Here is a 22,515-nt window from a genome sequence, read left to right on the forward strand (position 1 = left end):
GCACTGCACCAGGAGTTTGAAAATATTTTGGTATTTGAATTTCTGTTGAGAAAATCAAGATTTTCTGCAACAAATAATCCCATTTTTACTGGCTCTACTTATATTAATGTTACTCATTATTCTTTTGATTCTTCCTTGAATTCTCACATGAATTTTTCTGTTCTCACTCTGATTATATTCTCACTTGAATTCTTGTTTTTTCTAGGAAGGATTTTATAATATATCAGGAACCAAATGCTTCTCCTTCACATGTAACTGAAAATGGGTTTCCCGACAAGGTAAAACAAAACCAAATAAAAAACATTTTTATGACTGTCAGATGCAATTGTCAATTAATGTTCTTGACGCAAGTCTCATTACTCAAGTAATGTGTATATTTTTAACAGCTTCAGATTGTTACAGTTTGAGAATGTCAACAGTCTTCTCTTTGTAATGAAAAATGAAACAGCAATAAAATTCTTAAAATAGTGTAGACTCTAGTTTTGGACAAATAATGGAACATAAGTTTAAGCCATGAAATAAAATAACATGTCTACAGAAAAAACTCATAATATGTAATAATGTTACAGTTGGTAGCTATTCTGTTAGGTACTTATATGTAATTGCTTTATTTAAATAGGAGTCTTAATTTCCCTTAATATTGTACACTTTTATAACATCAAATTATCAGCTACAAATCAAACTTTTTACATAAATTTGTCTGTTAGCAGTTTCTATTTGACTATATTCAGTGAATATCCACAGAAAATTATAGTATCTTTTTTCTCTCTCTAGTAATTATGAAGCCTTGAAAATTTTGCAGTACACTGGGTGGGGCACATAAAATTGCATTAAAGAAGATGCTGTTAACATAAAATCATCACATGACACAAATCACTTGTTTAAATGTCCTTTCTCTCCTCTTCTCTAGGTACTACTGTGTTTTTCAAATGGAAATCACTATGATATTGTTTATCCTATAGAATATTCAGAGAGAGCTGCTTTGTGCCAATGTAAGTACTATTTTGCAGTGAAGCATATGGTTTCACCAAAGGCCCAAAAAAGCAATGGCCATTTGTTTTGAACTATTAACAAATCTTCATCTAGAGCCCTTTTCCTTTGCTTAAAGTATGGTTGTACCTAAACCTACCATTGCAGTGCTGTGATTTTCAACTCATGTAGAACTAGAATCAACAAAGGCTGCATCATCCTGAGCAGAGATGTAAATTATGATCTTATCATTTGCGACAGGATGAAGCTGATTGCTATAATAAAGAAAAGGGAGAGACAAGTATTTATCATTTGTAAAGCTAAATGAAAAAGAAATAGAAAAGGATAACTTAGTTCCTATTTATTGGGCCTGGATACTCTAATTATCATTGAGACTTCAACCTCCTAATTCATAGTGAATTGCATTACCACTTGGCCACAATGCCAGTTTTATATCTGTACTTTAGACAATAAGAGAAAATATGTCAGTGTTAATCTTGGAATCCTTGCATGTCTGAATTTCCACTGATGTCAGGCGAGTTGTGCGTGAATGAGGATTGAAGGGTTAGGCTGTGTGTTTTTACTGAATTTTTATTTTTTATTAGTATTGCAGTAGTGCCCAAATGCCCCCTGTATGGTATGAGGGCCATTGTGCTATGCACTCCACAAACGTAGCTCTTGATCCTTCAGTAGGGTACAATTGCTGATCCAGCTGCATAACTGGGGCCAAAGAGCTGAGGGCTTGGTTTTTAGTGGTGCTGAGCACCCACAGTTGAAGTTAATAGGAACTCCTGGTGCTCCGCACTTGTAAAAATCTGGTGATTACAATCTGTAAACTGTAACTCTATTTCTTCTTTAGCTAACATTTCAAAATGTTTGTTTTCTTGACGCTATTTAAAACAACTTCATACATGTGGAATAAAATCTCATTTGCAGTCATAAAATCCTAATTGATTTCTCCCCTCCTAGCTCTTCTTTATGAATTGCTTTATGAAAAAGTGTTTTGTACTGATGTGAATAAAATCCTAGTGGAACTCGGTGTGACAGAGGAAAATAATGGCAGCAGTGAAGTGTCTGATTCAGATTCAGAAGATAACAACTGCAAGTAAGGGAGATTTTAAAGTTAATTACTAAATTATGGTTGAGCAATTGACAATGATTAGATTTCAGTAGTGCTCCTGTCAGGGAGCAAAATATTTTGTGTAATTTTAAAAATAGTTTTTAAGAGGCAGAGAAAGGTCAAGGATGAATTGTAATGCTCATGAAAGTATGAAATTTGTAATGTTCACTAGATCTTATATAGGATTCTGTTGTGCCTTCTATGAGCAGAGGGGCAGTTGTGCCTGCAGTTCAGGTTTGTATCACAGGTAGTAGAGAAAGTACTACCACTGCTGCATGCCCCCTCTACCTGTCAAACCACAGAAGCCCCTCTGTGTGGAATTTGGTAGTGTTTCAGCTCCACATATGAGGGAGGGAATGTAATGAGGTACGGGAGTGGCTCTGTTGGATTCTCTTCATGCTGCAAACTATGGGAGGAAGCTACCACAGAAAGAAGGTCAAATTCTGTTCTTGTATATGTGTATGTAAATAGTGAGTAACTCTGTAGATTACAGTGGAATTACTCCTGATTTACACTGTTGTAACTGAGAATGGAATTTAGACAAGTATTTGCTTCAACTTGTGCTGCTTCCTCCTCTGTGGAATGCCCCCTGAGAAGGGGTCTCAGGGCAACTGGGGGAGCCCCTGGCAGCATAGATTCTGCAGTGTGTCAGTATTCGTATAATTATGAGCAGATACTGCTAAATAAGGCATTTTTGTAATTGAAGGGTACATAGTCACTTGAGACTAGATTGAGACCACCAAACTCATTTTATTTTTTTACTTGATCCACATTTCCCATGAGAGAGAACTAGTGCATGTACCCTCTCTCGTGTCTCAACACAAATTGCATACATTTTCCTGCATTCATGAAGTAGTATTTTGAAATTATTTATCTTGTTTTTAGAGAGAAATTGGGTTTGAAGTGTGTTTTCTTAACTACTTATTTGCTGGTAGTTTTATATTTTTTTGAGAAAAAGTAAATTTAATTTTTACAGAAATTAAAATTTTGCCATAGCTGTTATGTTCAGCCATAGCTGAAGAAAGCAGTAAACTGTTCAAATGCTGAAGATCTCCTTCAACTGTTCTTAGAAACAAATGATGTTTTTTACCTCTGTTCCTGGGAAGCAAACTTTCCAATGGCAGCAGGTGTAGAAGATGAGGGTAAATGAGAGTGACCAGACTCAGGCTAGGTAATAAATACGGGTTGATTAATGGCCTCATTTGTTTCTTCAGTTGAGTTGGGTTGTATTTTCTCAGGCCTGCTAAAAGTCTCATCTAAAGGACTTACATTTCCTGTTTCAAATTTTTACTGGGTGAGCAGCTAAATCTAGTTTGGAAATGTACAGTCTGTAATGAATTTTATTTATGCATATAACAAGAGAGAAGCTTTTTATTTTTGGGAGCTTTGTAGTTATGCCTCTAAGAGCAATATATTCACCATTGCATATAGTATGAACATGCTTTTTAACTTGATTCTGAAGGTTAGGGGGCATTCTTATGTACAATATGGAAGGTATTTCTGACAAGTGTGTGAGTCCTAATTACAATTGTGCCATTTAATGCATCTTATCCTTTACAGAAGTAAAACTACCACAGTTAATGATATGAATGGATTAAAGTCTCTCTCTGGAAACAAGGTATTTTACATTAATACTTCTTTCATACTTAACTGTACTTGGCTGTATTTTACAAAGTTTAATGTTTCTGGAATAACTTGAGTTTCTTGTTTTTAAATATGGTACATTAGGAGAATTCTATATAGTTCTTAAAGTTGTATTCAGATTTGTATTTGAAATGTCAGGGGTTAGGGATCATCCTTACTGCTGTCAAGGATCTAGCTTTGTTGTTCTATGTTGAAAGGAAATTCCCTTGAATTAAACTTTCATAGCTGTTAATGCTTTTATGTGCACCTAACTGCTTTACATTCCAGTTTGAAGTTTATGTGAGTGATATGATAGTAAGTGAGAGGCTATAAATCGGTATGTATTTGGTCACTTGCTACTTTGTTCTGTTTTGTACAGCACCTTAAGAACAATGGAAATCTCACCTCATATTTGCCTAGAAAAGTTCTTAAGTCACTCAATCCATCAGTTTACAGAAATGTTGAATATGAAGTTTGGCTACAAACAAAACGGGGTAAGTTAGTATTTAAGGCTTCATCCACAACCCCTCTCCAGTGGCGTATGGAAGGTCTCCAGTGCCTGGGGGCCAAGCCTACATTTACACCCCCTCTGCCTCAGGCCCCCCCCACATAGGGCAGGAGGGGTTCTGGCACTGCCCCCCAGTTGCCCCGGGAAGAGGAGGTCTGTACCTGCACGGGTGGGCTGTAAGCTTGACTCCACCACCCCGCTGCCCCCCCGCACTTATCTGGCTTGGATAGGGGCGACCTGGGGAGGGGGCTGGGCCCAGCCCATCATGACATGTGAGGGGTGGGGGCATAGGAGCGAAAGTGGGAGCAGCCGCCCCTCAGAGCCTCCTGTGTGTCATGAAGTGCCGGCCTGGTACACCCCCTGCACTTACCCGCTGCTCCAGCAGGTCAACAGCCTGGTGCTGGATCGGGCTCCTGCGCACCCCTCGCCCCCCCGCCACATGTCGTGAAGGGCCTGCCTGCGAAGGGCCAGACCGGGGGGGTGAGGCAACCCCATCTGAGCTGGTGCCGGGCTGCGGGGTTGGAGCGGCGGGTAAGTGCGCTCCAGGCCAGCCCTTCAAGACGGGCAGGGGGCACAGGAGACTCTGCGCCCCTCAGAGCCTCCTGTGCCCCCCTCTGCGCGTCATGAAGGGCTGGCCCTCCCCACCTCCCTACTTATGTCACTGCTCCTCACTAGCGAGCTGATCTATATGACTGGGCCCCTGTGAAGCCCCACTGAAGTCAATAATGATATGAGCAGGTGCAGGAGTCTGCCCACATGGGTCAGCTTGCAGCCTCAGGGCCTAAATGGTTATTTCAGTAAAATACTAATAGGACAAAAATAAAACAAAATTAGATTGTTCTTTGCTGTAATGCCTAAACTTTTTTTTTATAATAGATGGAAAATAGTTGTAATCTGACTGCTGTATACTGGTGTTGTTTACAGATCAGCAAAAACGGGATTTTTCCATTGCTGCTGGCATGCAATATTCAGTTGGAGATAAATGTAAAGTAAGTAGTTGGTTGAAATAGTAACTTCTATGCCTTGTGTCCTTGAAACCAATTTTTCCCTTGACTTTTGGTTTAACTATTGTTAATATTTTCTATTTACATTTTTTTGTTTACATTTAACGGTGTGTGCTCATTTATTATATGAATACTCTGAGTTGGAAACTTTGCCAGTAAAAGGCAGTAGGATGTGCTGGGAAGCATAAAGTGTGATAAATAAGATTTATTATGCAAAAGGCCTCAGTTCTGCATACTCGTGCTTAACTTCCCAAGTTACATTCAAAAGGACTGTGATGTGCTTAAATGTTATAAGCACATGCATAAGTGTTTGCAGGCTCAAGGCCTGAGTCTAACACTAACACCTGTCCCTGTCTCACAATCTTTTGCACCCATTCTTAATTTTATGACTTGTTTTAGGCCATTTATTGTAGAATAAGGTGGTTTATTTAAAAAAAAAATCAGTTTCTAACTAGGAGTAAAGTAGTGCTCTTTTGTGCAAGAGCGCTCGGGATATCCACAGTGAAACAGGAAGAAGACACTGAAGCAAAGAGTTAGAAAGATGTAGTCTGCTGTAAGTTGTGTTCCCAGCCAGGCCCTGTGGATTCTGTTGCAAATGATGGAAAGTTAATTCATCTGTTTCTTCTTGTATTCTGTACTCCTAATGCCTAACTTCACTAAATGTTGTTGTAACATTCAGGCACCACATTACTGGAAAGGGAGAAAAGTGGCAGAAGTAGTAGTGATTGGATGCTTAAAAACAATAAATCATGATGTAAAAACAAAGTGGGAAAAATGTTAATACTTAACCATATTTTCAGTATGCATCCAATATACTTCTATTACATTATTATTGTAGTGTTTGTAGGACACATTTGGGATTCAGGGCCCCATTGTAATAGGTAGAGAGAGAAACGCATTCACACAGCCCTCCCAACCCCCTACCTTGCTTCTGGGATTTTACAATCTCTGTGTATGACAGGACAATGACAGCTGCATTTAAAAAAACAAACAAAAAGTGAGATGGAGGGAACAGGATAAGGATAAACAGTAAAACATATGTGATTAGTGTGAGTTGTGCCAGCACATGAAATGCCTATAAAGTGTGTCCTCCTTCTTTATTGTTCCTTAACCTTAGGAATGTAAACATTTGTCTGCAGAAACCAGAGTTAATCATTATCATGACTATTTAAAAAATAAGAATTAAATATTTGTTTTTATTTTTAAATAAAAACACTAACAAAGTGATTGTTTGTTTCAGGAGGTAAACTTTTGAAAAGACTGGTGTTATTGTCTCTAGTGTTCTTGTGAGACTAGACTCATAATGTCCCATCTTGTATCAAAAATGTTTTATACTAAATTTTAATTAACCAATCAGAGGATTAGGATTCTTTTTTTCAAAACAGTATGTTGCCAGCCTGTCTTCTGATGCATTACTTGCTTTTTTAGTGTTGTTCCATGTTGCTTTGAAGCCTATGATTTTCTCCAAAACTTCATAGAGTAAATACTGTCAGGGAAACCTTTTTGTTTTGATTTTTGTATAGGTTAATTGAAATAAGTAGTATGAGTTAAAGTTTACTATGATTATTTTTAACACCATCACTGAAGCAACAATTCTTGATGTTTCCCAGGACTTCTGTTTAAAAGGGGGGGAGCAGGGAATGGAACAAGGAGCAATTGTTGAGTGTTCAAGGGTTAAACCTTCCCTTTTCCGTTTTATGTTCTTTATTTAATACTCATAATGCCTTTTTCCTTACAATTTTTCAACAGGTTCGCTTAGACCACAATGGGAAATTTTATAATGCCCATATCCAAGAGGTTTGCTCTGAGAATGGGCCAGTCATTGTTTTTGTAGAAGAGCTTGGAGCAAAGTAAGTAAACATTTTCATGTGTAAGTTTGCCACATAGAACTTCATTAATGCAGCTTTCCCTTCTTTAGTGTTTAACACCATCTCTTTGACCATTTTACTATGACACTACTTCAGATAAAGGGCTTGGATGCATTTCAGCAGCCACTGACACTATCTGGACTACAGTAGCGTTGCTATTACAAAAGATTGAATTTACTCCTCTTCTTCTCGGGGCCCCAATCTACACACAGCATAAAGACATCCTATATCTGTGTTTCTTCATAAATTATGGTACATTTTCTATACAAATACCAAACCTAAACAGCATGATACTGTCCCACCCTAGAATTACTGGTAATGCTTCTATAATTAGATACTAGAACTGTGGTTAACTTTTTATGTTAAAAGTGTTGTGAAAGGGAATAGCAGACTCATGTAATAGCTAATTAACTCTTTAGTTTGCTTGATTTCATACAGAAAGAGCTGAGTGTTGATCGAATTAATACTCATCTGTTTTCCCCCATATGTCATGACAACATAATGACTCAGTTATCTGAGCCATCTCCCTTAGATTGTATTGCAGGTGTTGTAACTTCCTCACAGAACAACTCCTGATCACATGATAAGGGTTGAGCAGAGTGGTTGAGGGAAATCTCTCCAATCATAAGGTTTGAGAAGAGGAATCCAGATAGGAAACACTTTCTCCAGTCATGGTATTGGGAGGGAAGGAAAAAGACACTGGGTAACTGTAATGTCATCTTACAAAATTGTATTTTATTTTGCAAATTTGCTATAGTTATAATTTACTCTATGATTTTAATAAGTACATGGAGTAACAATCAGTTACAGTTTAGATCGAACCATTAACTTCCTTACCTGGAACTGAATATTTTCATTTCAGATAATTCAAATGCCACTTTCAGTTCATGCTGTCTGCCTAGATAAAAAGCAATCCATGCTCAGTAATTTAAAGCTACTTCATACTTGTGACTATATCCCTAAATCTGTTATGACATTCCTGGTGAATTTACTTATCCAGTGTGCTGCTCTTTGTGACATTCTGTAAAGATTAAGATGGAAAGCCTTGTAATATTGAAATCAAGGACTTATGTACTTGTTTGTCCACAAAGCTTTAGAAAGTGCTTATAAGTTGTCTGTCTTGACTTGATGTTTTCTTTAGTTCACTACTCCGTCAAGGGACAGAAGGTAGATAGTTACAGATCTCATTTAATAAAATGTTCTTATTATCTGTCTGCCTTGTCTTTCTGTCAAGATGTTGAGTATCTATTTCATATGTATAAACTGATAAGCTGTTCTCCCTGCTATATGTATTTTTTTCAAAGAAACTTGTTTGTGTTATTTTCATTACCAAATAGCGTCTTTGAGTTAAAATTGTGTGCATTCTGTACAAATTGTTGAAAACTGTTTCAATTGTTGTCTTATTTCTGTTTCTGAGAACTCAAACCATAAGACCTCTTTAATTTTTTTTACTCTTCTGGTTAAGCTCATGCAATGGGTAAAACACAAGAGCAAAGAAAACTTGAATGCAATTCTCCCAGAAGCAGAAAAGAGCTATCTGTCATAGTAAACATCTGGTACCAATTATGCAAACTCCAGTCCAGTCTATAGGCCTCTTTATATTTTTTTCTCTCTCTGTTATGCAGGCATACTGTCTCACTGAAAAGCCTTAAACCACTTCCACAGGCATCTCCTATGGAAGGCTGGAATACTGTGTCAGGAAAGAAAATAAAAAAGTTCTCTCTCGCATGTGGGCAAAATGTTCAGCCTGGTAGGATTCTTCCCCTTTTTAATTGCAGAAACCTTGTTGCCAGGTGTTCTGTCTCTAGTAATTGTAAGGAAAATGTTATGAAATGTTTTTGCATCTGTCATAGATGCAGACTGCAGAGGGCCAAAGAATCAAAGCAAGCCAGTAAAAACCCAGTCACTGCTACCTCCTCGACAACCGTATGGTGTGGGAACCAGACAGCATCAGTTCTCTTGTTCTGAACCACAGTCTCAGCAGACATCTACTGAGCACAAAACTCTGGGCAGGAATCCCTCTCAGCCTATAAGGTAAAAGCAGAAATAAAATCTTCATTATCTTGGGCCTTGGCTATTTAGAGCTCAAAGGCTTGTTTCTTGTGCATTTCAACTGATGTTAAATACCAAGTGTGACAGATATGACAATTTCCTGCAATATCCTTGAAAGGCCTTATTGTATTAGGTGTATGTATTATTGTGGGTTGGGACTGTATGTAACCTCTTTAGAGGGGAGAGGTAACAGATGTGAGACCTGGGGGGTTCAACAGGCAATATTGAAATTGTGCCAGACAAGTATGGACTTTTGGGCCAATAAGTCTTCAGTGGATTTCCTGGGGAATCCCTGATGATAGGTTAATGCAAATTCCCCAACTCTGTTTATGCAGAAATGCAGCCTTGTGAAGTTACTTCCTGAAGAGGGGGTCATTGTATGCTGATTACCTGTTACAGAAGGCCAAGATCAAAGGCCTGAGCTATATAAAGAAATGGCTGATCTGCCCAGTCTGGGGTCTGGTTCTGGATCTAGAACAGATGAACTTGTAATCATAGGGAAATCCAGTTGTGGGTTTTGAAGGACTAAAACCCACTAGAGCCCTATGTTGGAGCTGGGGGTGAACTTTGGTAAGCTTTTTAGCATGTGTGCAGGTTCTTTTATTGTTTTAGTATGTTTTCTCTGTAATGTTTTTACCTTAAGAATAAATGTCCTTGTTTAGAAAGAGCTGTGTGATAATTTATAACTGCAGGCAATACAGTGCTCATAGCCCTCAGAGAGAAAGCAAAGCACAGGTGCTGGTCTTTTTAGGCAGTCTCGCCTGCTGGGGGTATCTCAGTGTAAGGCGCAGAGCTGTGCAGCCTTAAAATCCTTGGTCAAGAGAGAGTGCAATGTGGGTCTCTACCCAATAGAGGTGATGGCTGGGAGCTGGAAGCCTAAAGTGGGTGCCCTTGGTGGACCACGGAGGTGGGGGTGGGATATGGTGTGTCAATTTCAAGGCAGTTGCACCTTAGATGAACTATTTAAAAAAAAGAAAAAAAAAAGAAAAAGATTTTTCTCAGTAAAGAAAAAGCCATTATTGAGTTATAACAATTATGTGCCAGCCATTCTTTTCCTGTCTGGCAGCATAACATGTATGCATTGTATAAATCAGTCCTGTCTGAAGGGAAGTCATCTGCACTGCTATTCTGGCTAGGATTTGAGTATTAATGCAGTGCAGCACCCACTGTGCTTGCTCAGGAAGGGCTGCCATCAACTTTTGCGGAACCCATGCTCATTAAGGCAGAGAATTCAGGAGGATGATAGTGTATTACTCTTGCTGGCACTTCTTCTTCTTCTTCTTCTTCTTATTTATATGTTATTAATAGTTTACAGTAGTGCGAAAGAGTCAACCAAGAATGGGGTCCCACTGTGATAGGTGCTGTACAAACACAGATCAGTAGACTGTTCCTGCCTGTGACAAGGCATATTTGCCACACACTGGTTCTCGAAGCATTAACTACCTTGTGGGCCGAGCAGGCCATGCCTGCTGGGCATGCTCAAGCTGGAGATTGGTTATAAGAGGGACTGAGGAGCCAAGCAGTTTAGTCAGGGCTGGTTGCTGAAGGGGGAGGTTTCAAACTGGTGGCTCTCTCCCGGGAGCTGCAACAGGCTCTGAGCCCAGACCTAAGGCATACAGAACCCAGTTAGATCCCAGGCCATTGGATGAACCCAGGGAAGGGACCGAGCTGCACCGGCTGAGGACACTAGAGGCCCTCAGCAATCATGGATCATCGTCACAGAAGACAGGGTAGGAAGTAGCCCAGGGTACTTAAACATTGCTACGGTGAGAGAAGCAGGTAACCAGTGAGCATGTTTCAGGAGGATTCCCACTGACTCAGTGGCAAGTACCCCTGCCACTCCCAGGGCCCTGAGCTGGGATTGGAGGAGCAGGGAAGGCCTGAACCTCCCTACCTCAGGCGCCACACTTCTCCGATGTGCCAGTAGGCCACATTCTCCCACAGAGGTGGGTGACTTTATTGACTCTGTCCATTAGGCTGCCCTGCCCTGACTAGAAGGGCCACTTTATTGACTTGGGCCACTATTGCTGCCCTGTGCACCAGGCCCATCCTACTGACTCTGGCCACTGGGCCACACTGCCCTGAGGGAAGGGGCAGCCACAATTACTCTGGCCATTAAGCTGCACCCCCCCTGTGGCTAAGAGGGTTGGGACATGCCCCAAACTTGGGACAGGCGTGCTTGCCCCGGTGACACTGTCCCAAAGAGCTTATAGTCTAAATAGACAAGACTGAGTAGGGGAAGATACAACACACAAACAGGGTGAACAATGTGATGGTTACAAAAGTCATTTTAGTGCCATGATTTTATGTGTTTATTTTATGGCTAAAGACTACCTTGAGAAAGCCATTTAAGTTTCCATTTTAGCCATTAGGGAAGAGAAGAAATGGAGCTGTCAAAAGAGAATCCTTAAGTATAAACTTCATCTCCCTTGTAGAGGTGGGGATATGTGCGTGGATAGGTACAGACACTAATACCCGCAGTTAATTTAGAAACAGTAGTAAAATAATTGTCACTAACATAAATTTGTAGTTACTTAATTTATATATTGTTTGCTGTCCAGGTCTTTTGATTTTGCTGCTGCATGGAGGAGCACATGTACTATCCCCAGATCTACTTTTGTCTTTGACAGCACAGGTCTAAAATCACATCACTATAGCTATAGATTTAGGTACTTGGCAGGTGATTTCTCTTGAGTTATGACAACTCTCTGTGTCTTGTCTGTGGATAACATCTGCACAGACAAGTAATTTTTGTAATAAGTATTACAAGATACAAGTATAAGACAAGTATTTTGTAATAAAACAGCAGTTTCACTTGGTGAATTCACAAGGTGCAAGGATTAAATAATTTTTAGAAAATATTCTGCATTTGTCTGTAAATCATGGGTGGTCAACTAGCTCGTGAACTGCATGCGGCTCTTTTGTAGTTAAAGTGCGGCTCGTGGAGCCCCATATTCCCCCTTTCTCCCCATTCTCCACCTACCAGACTGGGGTAGGCAGCTTGCAGCTTCTGCCTTGGGCAAGTTGGTGGGGCTAGAGCATTGGTTCTCAAACTTCATCGCCCCAGAATCCCCTTCTGACAACAAAAATTACTTCCGGCCTCCGCCTGGGGTCATGTGCCCTGGGTGGTGGGGCTTTTGCTTTGGCTTCAGTCCCGGGCCCCAGCGAGTCTAATGCTAGCCCTGGTGATCCCATTAAAAAGGGGTTGTGACCCACTTTTGGGTCTCCACCCACAGTTTTGAGACCCGCTGGGCTAGAGGATTCTGCCCAGCAGGGAGGGGCGTCTCGGGGAAAGGAGTCGGGATAAGTTTGGCCACCCTGATCTATATTGTTTCTTAATAGTACTCTTTTACTGAGAAGTAAAAATAACCTTATGTCACTGTCAAACTATATGCTTATACTTAACATTTATATGCGTCCTTACTTAACATGTGGAAAGAATTAATAGGAAATGTGGATTTGCTTCCTGAAGTATGTTTTTTCTGTTCTTATAACATTGATTCCGATTCTTAAATGTAAAAGTTCTTGCAATTAAGGATTTCACAGAGTTGTCAAACTGCAAAATACAGAATCTTTTTAGAAGCACTTCTAAATTTTGATAATTGTGTATACTGTTACTCATCTTGATTAGTCTGTGACATTGAAATAAAGTTAAAATACTGAATTTATTAGGTTATGAAATCTTGCTCTAAAGTGAATCTTGTATACAGGTTCATCACAGGACTTTGACATGGTGAAATGTTTGCTTCATTACATTTTTATTATATAATGAAGAAAAGTACACACTAATAAAAATAGCATTTCAGGCACTGCCTTAGTCATATGTTATATAAAGGATAGTGTATAGCTCCACACTTCTTCGGGGATGTGAAACTAGCATTTCAGCTACAGTGGACACTCACCAGTGGGCCAGCTCTGAACCACTCTTCTAGTGCAGAGTTTCTGCTCACATTTTTTCTCACTTGGATATAGTGGTAACTTTTAGTCTTAGATGTTCCCCAGAATCATTTGTTCTTTCTCTCTTGGCACAACTTTGGAGCACAACTGCATCCAGAACAAAGCACTCAGGTGCATATTTGGAAATTATAGGCACCTCTTGCATATGACTCAGCAGAAATACATGCTTTTCAAGGGGAAATCAGTTGGGGGGAGAAAGGGAGTTATTTAGGCAATGGAGGGGAATTCATTTTCATCAGTGCTAGGTACTAGTGCATCTAGGACAAGCCTTAGGTATTATATCATTTCAGAATAATTTAGAAAATATTTTGAGGACCTCCAATATTTTCTTCCAAGATTAAGTATTTTCTCCATTTAAAAGTTGTATGGCCTTCTCAATTAATTTTATATTTATCTTCACTATCCCAATTGTCAACATGCATTCTCTAGTCCGTCATCTTTACTGACTCTGTTTAAAATTCACACTGCTTTTGCCAGCAGTCTTATGTAGCTTGCATTGGCTGAAAATGTGGGATTCCCAGAAGTACTGGAGAGGGGGGGAAAACAGTTCTGAGATTGATTAAATCTAATTAATCTTTTCAATTTCTAATGACCATAATTTTATGAGTTTTGTTTTTGGTATGTGAGGGAGAAGGTATCCTCTTTTCAAAGCGCATAGCTTAGATTGGCCAAAAATTTTACTTAATCTTCAGCATGTAGCATGTGGTGGGCATTATTAAAAACCAAACTAATATTCTCTTACTGTTTGTGAACATCAAACAAGGACCTAATGTGAAGCTTTTCTCAAATATGTGAGTGCTCAGTTGCTTTTCCTTAGTTTTCCTCAATGTTTTCTGACCAATATAAAAGTAAAAACATTTCATCAATTGAAGTTTGAAATAAGTGTGTTTCACTTGTCAGAATGGCGAAAGCCACTGCCCGCATATTAACACAGGGGTACTGTGTTCTCCTATTTTGTGTCTCTGGATGGACAGACGAAATTGTGCCTGTTGAACTGGAAGCAGATGGTCAGGATATTCAGGGATATAATATTCAATTTGGATTGGCACTTATGACTATCTAAAGTAGCTCTTTAGGTTTATCAATAAAATTGTTAATGGGGCCAATCAAAAATTAGACTCCTGTAGCTATGAATTCTTTGCTCTCAGTGGACTAATCTACTTTACCTGTCTCTGTATTTTATGGAGTATTAAAGTTTTTAGTCAAGAACAGGTTTACAGAGTTGTTTGTAATCACCAGTCACCTTAATTTCAACATTTTGCACAGTAATAATTAAGATAATGGGATGGATATTAAAGTGCAGAACCACTACAAAAAAGAACCAAAGCATCCTCTACAGTGTGTCTGAAATTGTAGGGGTTCTCAGACAGATATTCTGCAGGTCTCTGATGGATTTGCCATTATTAGGTACCGACAAATCACATGTTCTTGGCCATTATGTTTGCTGTGGTGTGGGTGTGACTATGCAAAATTTGGAAGACTTAATCAAGAAAGCAAAATTGTGGATTTTTTTGGTGTGTGTTAAGAATACTTAGTCTTTTGTTATTTGGCAATTCACAGAGCAATGGAGTATATTTTGTTTATATGGTTTCATCAGAAATTCAGAATAGTGCAAAATAAATGTAATAGCATTAAGAGAAAAAACATGTTTATTTTGTATATTCTTTTATTAAAATGCATTTATTAGTACTTGAATGTATATATTTGCCCTGTGTTAGCATGTGTAATACCATGTGAAATAACTAAACAAAGGGAGAACATTTTATAAATTATTTATAGGAGAAAATGCACATGATCCAAACTTCTCTTTTAGTTTCTTCTCAAGTGGTACCAAAATGGAATATGTTGTAGATGGAACACACTGTTTTTCTCTTAATCGTGATATTTGCAGTTACTATTTTACAATAGGCATAAAGTGACCTGGCTAATGGGACCTGAATAGATAGTACAGTATGCTGCATTCTCTTCCTTTTCCCCTAACTATAATTCTGGGGTAGTTGAACTCTCATACTTGGTATCCATTTGGTTATTTCTTTGTCAGTTTTTTGTCATCTTCCCCTACAGAAAACCAGACCGTGAGAGAGCTGAGGATTTGGACTACACTAGCAGAGATTGTAACTACTTTGGCCTGTCTCCAGAGGAACGCAGAGAGAAGCAGGCCATAGAAGAATCTCGTTCACTTTATGAAATTCAGCAAAGGGATGAACAGGCTTTTCCTGCTCTTTCTGTATGTATGCTTCAGCATTTGTAGTCAATAAGGTATTTTTAATGTAGTATTGACAACCTGCCAGTGAATTATTTATTTGAAAATTTAGTTCTCTGCACTTGTGAACTTTTCTTATTATTATTGAAAAATTAAATGTCTTATTTTGCATCTCTTCTGTATAAAGTTGAATACGTGCAATATATAGTACTGTAGATCATAGACCAAGACACTTAGCCATTCTCCTTAGAGAATTACAGATATAAGCATTGAGATGCTAGGGTGGTCACTGAAGCCAGAGAGCTCCTTGCTTTGTGGGGAAATGGACCATGTTCCAGCAGATCGTTTATGCCCAGCTGGGTTTCATGCAGGGAATTTGTACATCCCTTGTACAATTACCCAAATCCTGTATTTGCTTTGTATAGAACTACTCTAGTTCTGCTGCTGTGGGCCATCTATACCTATAGAGGTGAGGGCAGGATTTGTTCTGAACTACAGTTATACTATGACTGTAAAAATATCAGTGTGGGTTACAAGATTGTTTCAATTAGTCCTTGTGAAATCTGTTTACTTAGGAAAGCCATTGTTTTACTTTTATCTGCCAGTTCTACTAACTCACGCTGGGATCTGAAAATCAAGCAGGGCTCTAACTTGTTCATGTACTGTCATCAGTAATGAAGATTCCTTAGGTTGAATTCTATTCTGATTTATGTGGAACTCAATTATCTTCAGAGGAGTTGAATAGTTTAACTGAATGTGGATTTAGTCTTTCATTTGGAACTTGGTTGTCCATTCTTTTGATGCATGAGTCCGTATGGAATTCAGTTCTCTTTCCAGTCACTTGTTGCTTCAGCAGAACTAACAAGAGTGTAAAAAACATACTTTGTTTTCTAAAATAAGCAGCTATAACTCTCAGGATGCACAGGGAGCAGATTTGCTGGATAAGAAACTACTGTTTTCGCATAGTCAGTCTTTGGAGTTTTTAGTTTGATTTTTTTCTGTTTCAGTCTTGCAGAAAATAGAAGTAAGGGAGACAGGCAGAAATACTTACTAGGAGTTGTGTTGTAAAAGGAATGGGATTTGAGAGAGACCTTGAGTATCTTGCTTTTTGGAGATGACAATTTCCAGGCAGAGGGCCTGATTCCGCTTATCTTAAATTTTTCAATGATGTTACTTTTGACTTCCATCATTGTTCATGAGAAGAGAATCAGGCCCAGGACAGCTTTCTGGAACCTACTGGTGAGTAAAGAGCAGAATTAGACTGGAGGAGACCACCATCTCATTAGCAGAGTGGCTAACGCTCTGATGCTCCTGCTCAAATATGGAAGAAAATTAGGATATTAAAATGGAAAATTTATAGATTCTAGAAGTGGAATAAAACTCTGATTTGTTCATGTAGCCTAATGATCTGAGCTCTTGACTCAAAGATGAGCCTCACCCACTCAGAATGCAACAGTGAAGTGGGTGGGTAGAAAATTTGGGATTAGAAGGCTGCTTCTTTTTTCTCTGCCTCCTGCTGAAAATAAATTTGTATTCATGGAAGCACAATGATATAATTTAGATGATGGCACATAGTTCCTATGACCAAGACTTTTTATATGAAATGCTGAATTTTGCTTCTCTCAATTTCTTTAGAACCATTCAGTTTGTCAGGCTGCTACACAAACTGTTGATACTTGCATAAAGCTCCCAGCTGTTACTGAGAGAAGAAGCAGCAGGTGGAAGGCAGATGTGGCAGAGCGAAAGGATAAAGGTAGCGTAAAAGGAAATCTTTTCTGTACTAAAGATTGTTAGCTTTTATATTAAGTAACCAAGGCTAGGATTTTCAAAGCTGGGTATGTGCCTAAATGTGGATATATGCATCTGACTGGGTACATGAGGATAATTTATGTACCTGTGGCACTGTCAAAAATGCAACTGAGCCAAGTGCAGTGTAGTTCTATGCTTTGTGGAGAGGGTGCTTGTTTTCTTGATTTATGGGTGTGGCCTTGGAATTAGTAATATAGGAATTTTCAAATTAACAGGAGCTAAATGCTGCAAAACTAGGTCTTCTCCCCTACATCAAAGTAATTAGGTGCCAGACCATGCTGAAATTAATGCCAGATTAGTGTTGCGGAGGCGTCTTATGGAGAAATGCCAGAAATACTTGCTGAAGTGAAAAGAGTTCATTTAAGAAAAAGCAAGTAAAAGGGGTTAGTGACTTTATTTAACAAAAATGTAAGGGCAGTAAAGGAACAGAAAGAAAAGTGTGTCTGTGAGAGAGATTGAATTGCAAATATATTTTTAAATTAAATAGTGCTGAAGAAGGGTGAGAGGTGTGAAATTTCCTTCCCTCCACATTCCTCTCAATTCCTTGCATATTTGTCAGGTAACTCTTGGAGGAGAGAGAGGGTAACTAAGTTCTCCTACTTCTGGGAGAGTTCATTTTGTGGAGCTGGGGGTGTATAGTGGTGAGGGCATGCAATGGTTACGTCCACACAAAATGCAGCTGCTAATCTGCTTTCTGGCCTGTCAGTCTTGTTATATATGAACTCTGTGAATCTGTCCTGTTTCCCTCTTCTTTATTACCTCATGTTGAAGATCCTTGGTCTCATTGTCAAGGATTTACCCTTCCCGATGTACCTGCTTTTGCCTATTTTCACCTCTGTTGTCCCCTTTTCTCCCCTGCTCTGATAAAGACAATAAGCATTGAAGCTGGCAACACTGTTTTTCCTACGCCTGATTAAAAAAATGTGAAAGTCCCTGCATCATGCAGAGCATGGACTTGAATTTAGGTCTCCCACATCCCAGGTGAGCAAACCTAACCACTGGGCTATTGCCTTTTCTAAGGTGGGCTGTTCTTTCTCTGTCTGGTTTTTTTTTTTTTTTTTGGTGGAAAATTTTCATAAGGTCTTGCTTTCATCCCAATGCAGAATGAAAATTTATTCTAAAACTTTGAAATTTTTGTGAAACAGAAATTTAATTTTCCAGCCAGCCCTACTTATTTCAGCCTATTCTACTGCTTGCGTTTATGCTATTTTGAAGTACGTATAATTGAGGTGAAGTAGAAAGGTCATGATATATCTGAAAATTTAACTTTGGAAAGACAAATTGGCTGAAGTTTTATTTACTATAAATGATTCGATGCTTCATTTACGATGTTTTATCTTTTGGTGTTGCAGAATCAAATTCCAGCCAGATCCACTTAAATCAGAAGTTTGAGTCAAATTCATCTGAGGTAATTTAAAGAAAAGACCAAACCAGTTCTTTTTCTCTCCATCCCATATATGCATTAAGCACAACATAAGGTGGTTAGTAGAGAGGTAACTGTCTTCAGAGCCAAGGCCACTGCTGCTGCTGTAGTATTTTTTTCTAGATTATTGTAGGAGTGGATGTTTGTCTTTTTTTTTCTTTTCTTTTCTTTTTTCCTTTTTTTTCCAGCCTTCCTCAGCCCCTTTTAAGAGTCTGTCTATGTGGTCTCTCTCTGCAATGTAAATTCCATAACCTGGGCTACTCAGAGTGCTCCTAAACCTGGATTTCTACTTGCAAATGTAACCCTTGTGTTCACAGTGAAGCACTCTGAGGTCCAACCACTAGAGAGAAACACAGTTTTGAGTTTGCATGGTTTTAGATCTAGATGTTCTTGCTATGATCCCTGCTGCCAACAGATCATCTACAGACATCCACACACATCCACTAGTATAGTAACAATCTGACAAACACTCATCTGATGACCAGCCCACCTTTTAACAAAGTATTGTGTGCTTAACATCTTTTAGTGGCCTTTTTTGTAGAAAAATTCAAAAAAAAAATTAGAATAGCACTGATTCTCCATTTTTACTTTGTAATAGAAAAATGGTGGAGATGACAAGTATCCAAAAGCTTCATCTCCTTTGAAACAAGGAAAGACACAATCTCAGTCTCCTGCTGCACAAGTAAGAAATGCTTGTTTAACTTTAGGGTTTTTCAGCTGTGAGGCTTCAGACAGTATGTTCTTGCCACCACAGCCATATAGCTATTGAAGACCATTATTTTGTATTGTGGTGTTGTCCGAAGCCCGTTATGCTAGATGCTGTATGAAGACCTAAAGATCTTGCAATCTAATTACAAAAGTCATTCCAGGAGTTTGTGGGTAAGGGGTTAATCCACATCCACCTTTTAAGTGAATGCTACTTGGATTTAAACACTTGCTTTCCCCCCCCTCCTGTTGTTACACCTCCTGTGGCTTCCCCAGAGACCAATATCATTCCCTCCACAATATTCCCAGCCCCTGCTGGTGTAGGAAAATGTTTAAACAACTGTGGTTATGTTTTGATAGCACCAACAGGCTTTGTGGTTGTCACCATCCTCTGATCTATGATATTGTAGCACAGTATCATACATGATGAGTATCTGAGCAGGCCCACTTGCTTCATTTAGTCAATGTTTTTTCTTTCTGGAGGTGAAAAAGAATAAATTAGTGTTGTGAAAATTGATTAATGTGCTGGCTGGATATGGAACCCTGCTATTTATTTACAGTAGCAATACAGCTTTTTCTGGACAGATCACCTGTGGGATGAGAGGTTAGTTCAGTCTCCACATTCAATAAATAAGAATAAAGCTGGCTGCACAATCAATTCCTCTTTTATCCCTGGCTTGTTAGTTAATGTTACTAGATGGGTATTTTGCTACTGTGACAATGGCAGCCTGGTTAAGTCTAGAAGGATTGTCATACCTTTGTGAATGGAATTTGGGCTCTTATTCTAAGTAAGCATTATCCTTGAGCCCTACTAACTTCACTTGGTCTTTTTGCTTTTATAGACACTGACAGAACACTTACCCTGTGTAAATCCAACTCCCCCTCCAGTCTTCTCTGAGGTGCAGATACCTCTCACGGTGCCTTCTATACCAGCCATTGTGCCAGCCTGGCCAAATGAGCCAATTTATGGATCAACAGGTTTGAAGAAATCTTCTTTGGTCTACTTCAGAGATCTGTCATACCATGTTCTGTAAAAACTGTTTGTGATATAAAAATCACTTGAAATTGTCTGTGTGTGAGATTTTCAAAAGCAGAAATTGAAAGGTAATTAGGTACTTGGTTCTAGCTGCTTTTGAAAATCCCATTTACAGTAGTAGCTTCAGTTTCCTATGTAAATGTCATTGCTAATTAAAACAGTTTACATGAGCCTTTGCCTCTTAAGGGGAAAAAAAGTATTATAATTCCATTCCAGATTGGGTCACTTAGAGATTCAGCTGTAAGATTCAATTCCCTATTATCTCCTATAAGGATATTTTAAAATAACTTAAGTGATGTCTATTACTATTTTTGGAAAGACTGTTGTACAGTCATGTTCTGAAAATTCTTCTTTGTATTGAGCCTTCATTTTCCTTCAGCTTCATTTCAGGACTCAGATCCTTCTGTATCACTCTAAATAATTCAGCTTCCTGATGTTTTAATTCTGCACTTACTTGCTATCTTATCTCTCTATAATGTATGTTAGCCAAGTTCTGTGTCTTCATTTCTTTCCTTCTTCCCTCTTTCTTAGGTATTCCAACCCAAATACCTGTTTCTTCTTTGATGCCGGCCCCAACAACTGGACCTGATTCTGTTGTATCGCAGGCAACATCTGCTCCAGTTGCCGGAGTTCCTGTGTCAATGCAAGCAATTAATCAGCCTTTAATGCCTTTGCCTCAGACACTGAATCCTTATCAGGACCCATTGTTCCCTGGATTTCCTTTTAATGAAAAGGGGGAGAGAGCCATTGCACCACCTTATTCCCTGTGTAATACTGGGGATGATCTGCCTAAAGGTAAGAGACCTTTATATTTTACACTGTTTTTCTAATGGAATGTCTTTGTTTAAAATCTGGATGGAGAATGGAATGTATTCCTTTAATTTGTTTCTCTATATCCAAAAAATCTAACAGCTGCTGTGCTACCATTCTGTGTATAAAAAATAAGTAAATTTTACGGTTGTGCATTTTAAACTTGTGCTGCTTAATGGTAATTATGGTAAATGGTGACATTCATAACATTATTGCGAACTTCCCATGGCTCATAATCTGATTCACCAATTTACTTTCTTGCATCAGAAAAGGTTTGTTTTTGTGTAGCTTAATTTTTTTAAAAATATTTCCTTGACCATATTGTAGACATCTGTTCTGACGGTGAAAAAATAGCAGATGGAATTTCATTATTTTAATCACAAGTTTCAACCTTGCTCAGTAATTTTCTGACTGGCCTGGGAAATGCTTATTTTAACATCTTTACAATGAGTGCATGCAGAACAAACCACACCTGAATGGATGGTGTGTTCATTTGCCTAACATTCTCTCTCAGATCTGTAAACTGAGAGTTCAGTTCTTTGAACTGGAATTTAAAACTGCGGTTGAGTTTCAGATCATCTTACACCAGTCCAATGGGAGTTGAACCAGCAGGCTGAAGTAGCAATTTAAAGTGTTGAACTTTGCTGTACTAGAACTGTAACTGAAAATTTTCATGGGATGAGACTGATTTCTGGTTGGGAGGAAAAGGTATGGGTGCATGTGTGTGCATTTTTTTAAAGTGTTAATTGACTTGATGTTTGTTTTTTCCTCCTAGATAAAAGTATTCTTCGATTTTTCTTTAATCTTGGTGTGAAGGTAATTATCCAAACTTCTGTCCAATGAGACTTTCTACTTTACCCCCATCCAAAAATGGTAACTTTATTAGGGGAAAGTAAAAAACTGCTTAATTTTTTTAAAGTAATATTAAAGATACTAACTTTATGGGGATTGAGTGGCTCAGGATTTTGGTAATGGAAAATATAGATGTGCCTACCTCTCAGTTGCTGGGTTAAATCCAGCCCAAATCAAAAGTGAATGAATAGCATTACTAGCCTGTGGCTCTTGGATGGCTTGTGTGAAAAGGAGCTTGGTGGACAGTTTTCAGAGGACAGATGTTGTCACAGAAATCACCACCATAACAATTTACAATAATTGTGACTTTGTTGGCTGGCAGCTGACACCAAAAATTGAATTGATCATGGGGATGGAGCTCTGTGGCTCCTAGAAGTGGTCCATCTAAGTCAATGGTGAGACATGTTGACAGGGCAGCATGGGGGTCTCTAGGACTGTCAACTGGATACCCTTCATAAACAAACAAAATTCTTAAAGATACATAAAACTGATGTGGGAACACCACAACTTGTTCAAGCTGTTAATTGTATTTTTCCCCTCTGTAATGAAAAGGCTATATTCTATCCAGAGGTAAGG

General features: G+C 38.8%; 1 protein-coding gene across 1 annotated transcript in view; it reads left to right on the plus strand.

Annotated features, from left to right (window-relative positions):
- The window catches only part of OTUD4 (OTU deubiquitinase 4), a 38,753-nt gene that overhangs the window by 11,820 nt on the left and 4,418 nt on the right, over window positions 1-22,515 (plus strand). The window contains exons 6-21 of the mRNA XM_067551951.1: window positions 206-278; window positions 911-992; window positions 1,939-2,074; window positions 3,650-3,707; window positions 4,092-4,206; window positions 5,145-5,209; window positions 6,974-7,074; window positions 8,718-8,842; window positions 8,946-9,126; window positions 15,166-15,328; window positions 16,940-17,057; window positions 18,466-18,521; window positions 19,135-19,218; window positions 20,084-20,219; window positions 20,809-21,072; window positions 21,863-21,903. Of these exons, the coding sequence (XP_067408052.1) occupies window positions 206-278; window positions 911-992; window positions 1,939-2,074; window positions 3,650-3,707; window positions 4,092-4,206; window positions 5,145-5,209; window positions 6,974-7,074; window positions 8,718-8,842; window positions 8,946-9,126; window positions 15,166-15,328; window positions 16,940-17,057; window positions 18,466-18,521; window positions 19,135-19,218; window positions 20,084-20,219; window positions 20,809-21,072; window positions 21,863-21,903 (1,798 nt within the window). The remainder of the gene's footprint in view (window positions 1-205; window positions 279-910; window positions 993-1,938; window positions 2,075-3,649; window positions 3,708-4,091; window positions 4,207-5,144; window positions 5,210-6,973; window positions 7,075-8,717; window positions 8,843-8,945; window positions 9,127-15,165; window positions 15,329-16,939; window positions 17,058-18,465; window positions 18,522-19,134; window positions 19,219-20,083; window positions 20,220-20,808; window positions 21,073-21,862; window positions 21,904-22,515) is intronic.

The sequence above is a fragment of the Emydura macquarii genome, unplaced genomic scaffold (genome assembly GCF_026122565.2).
Source record: "Emydura macquarii macquarii isolate MOO-44397 ecotype Brisbane River unplaced genomic scaffold, CSIRO-AGI_Emac_v2 contig_1363, whole genome shotgun sequence".
NCBI classification, from domain to species: Eukaryota; Metazoa; Chordata; order Testudines; family Chelidae; genus Emydura; species Emydura macquarii.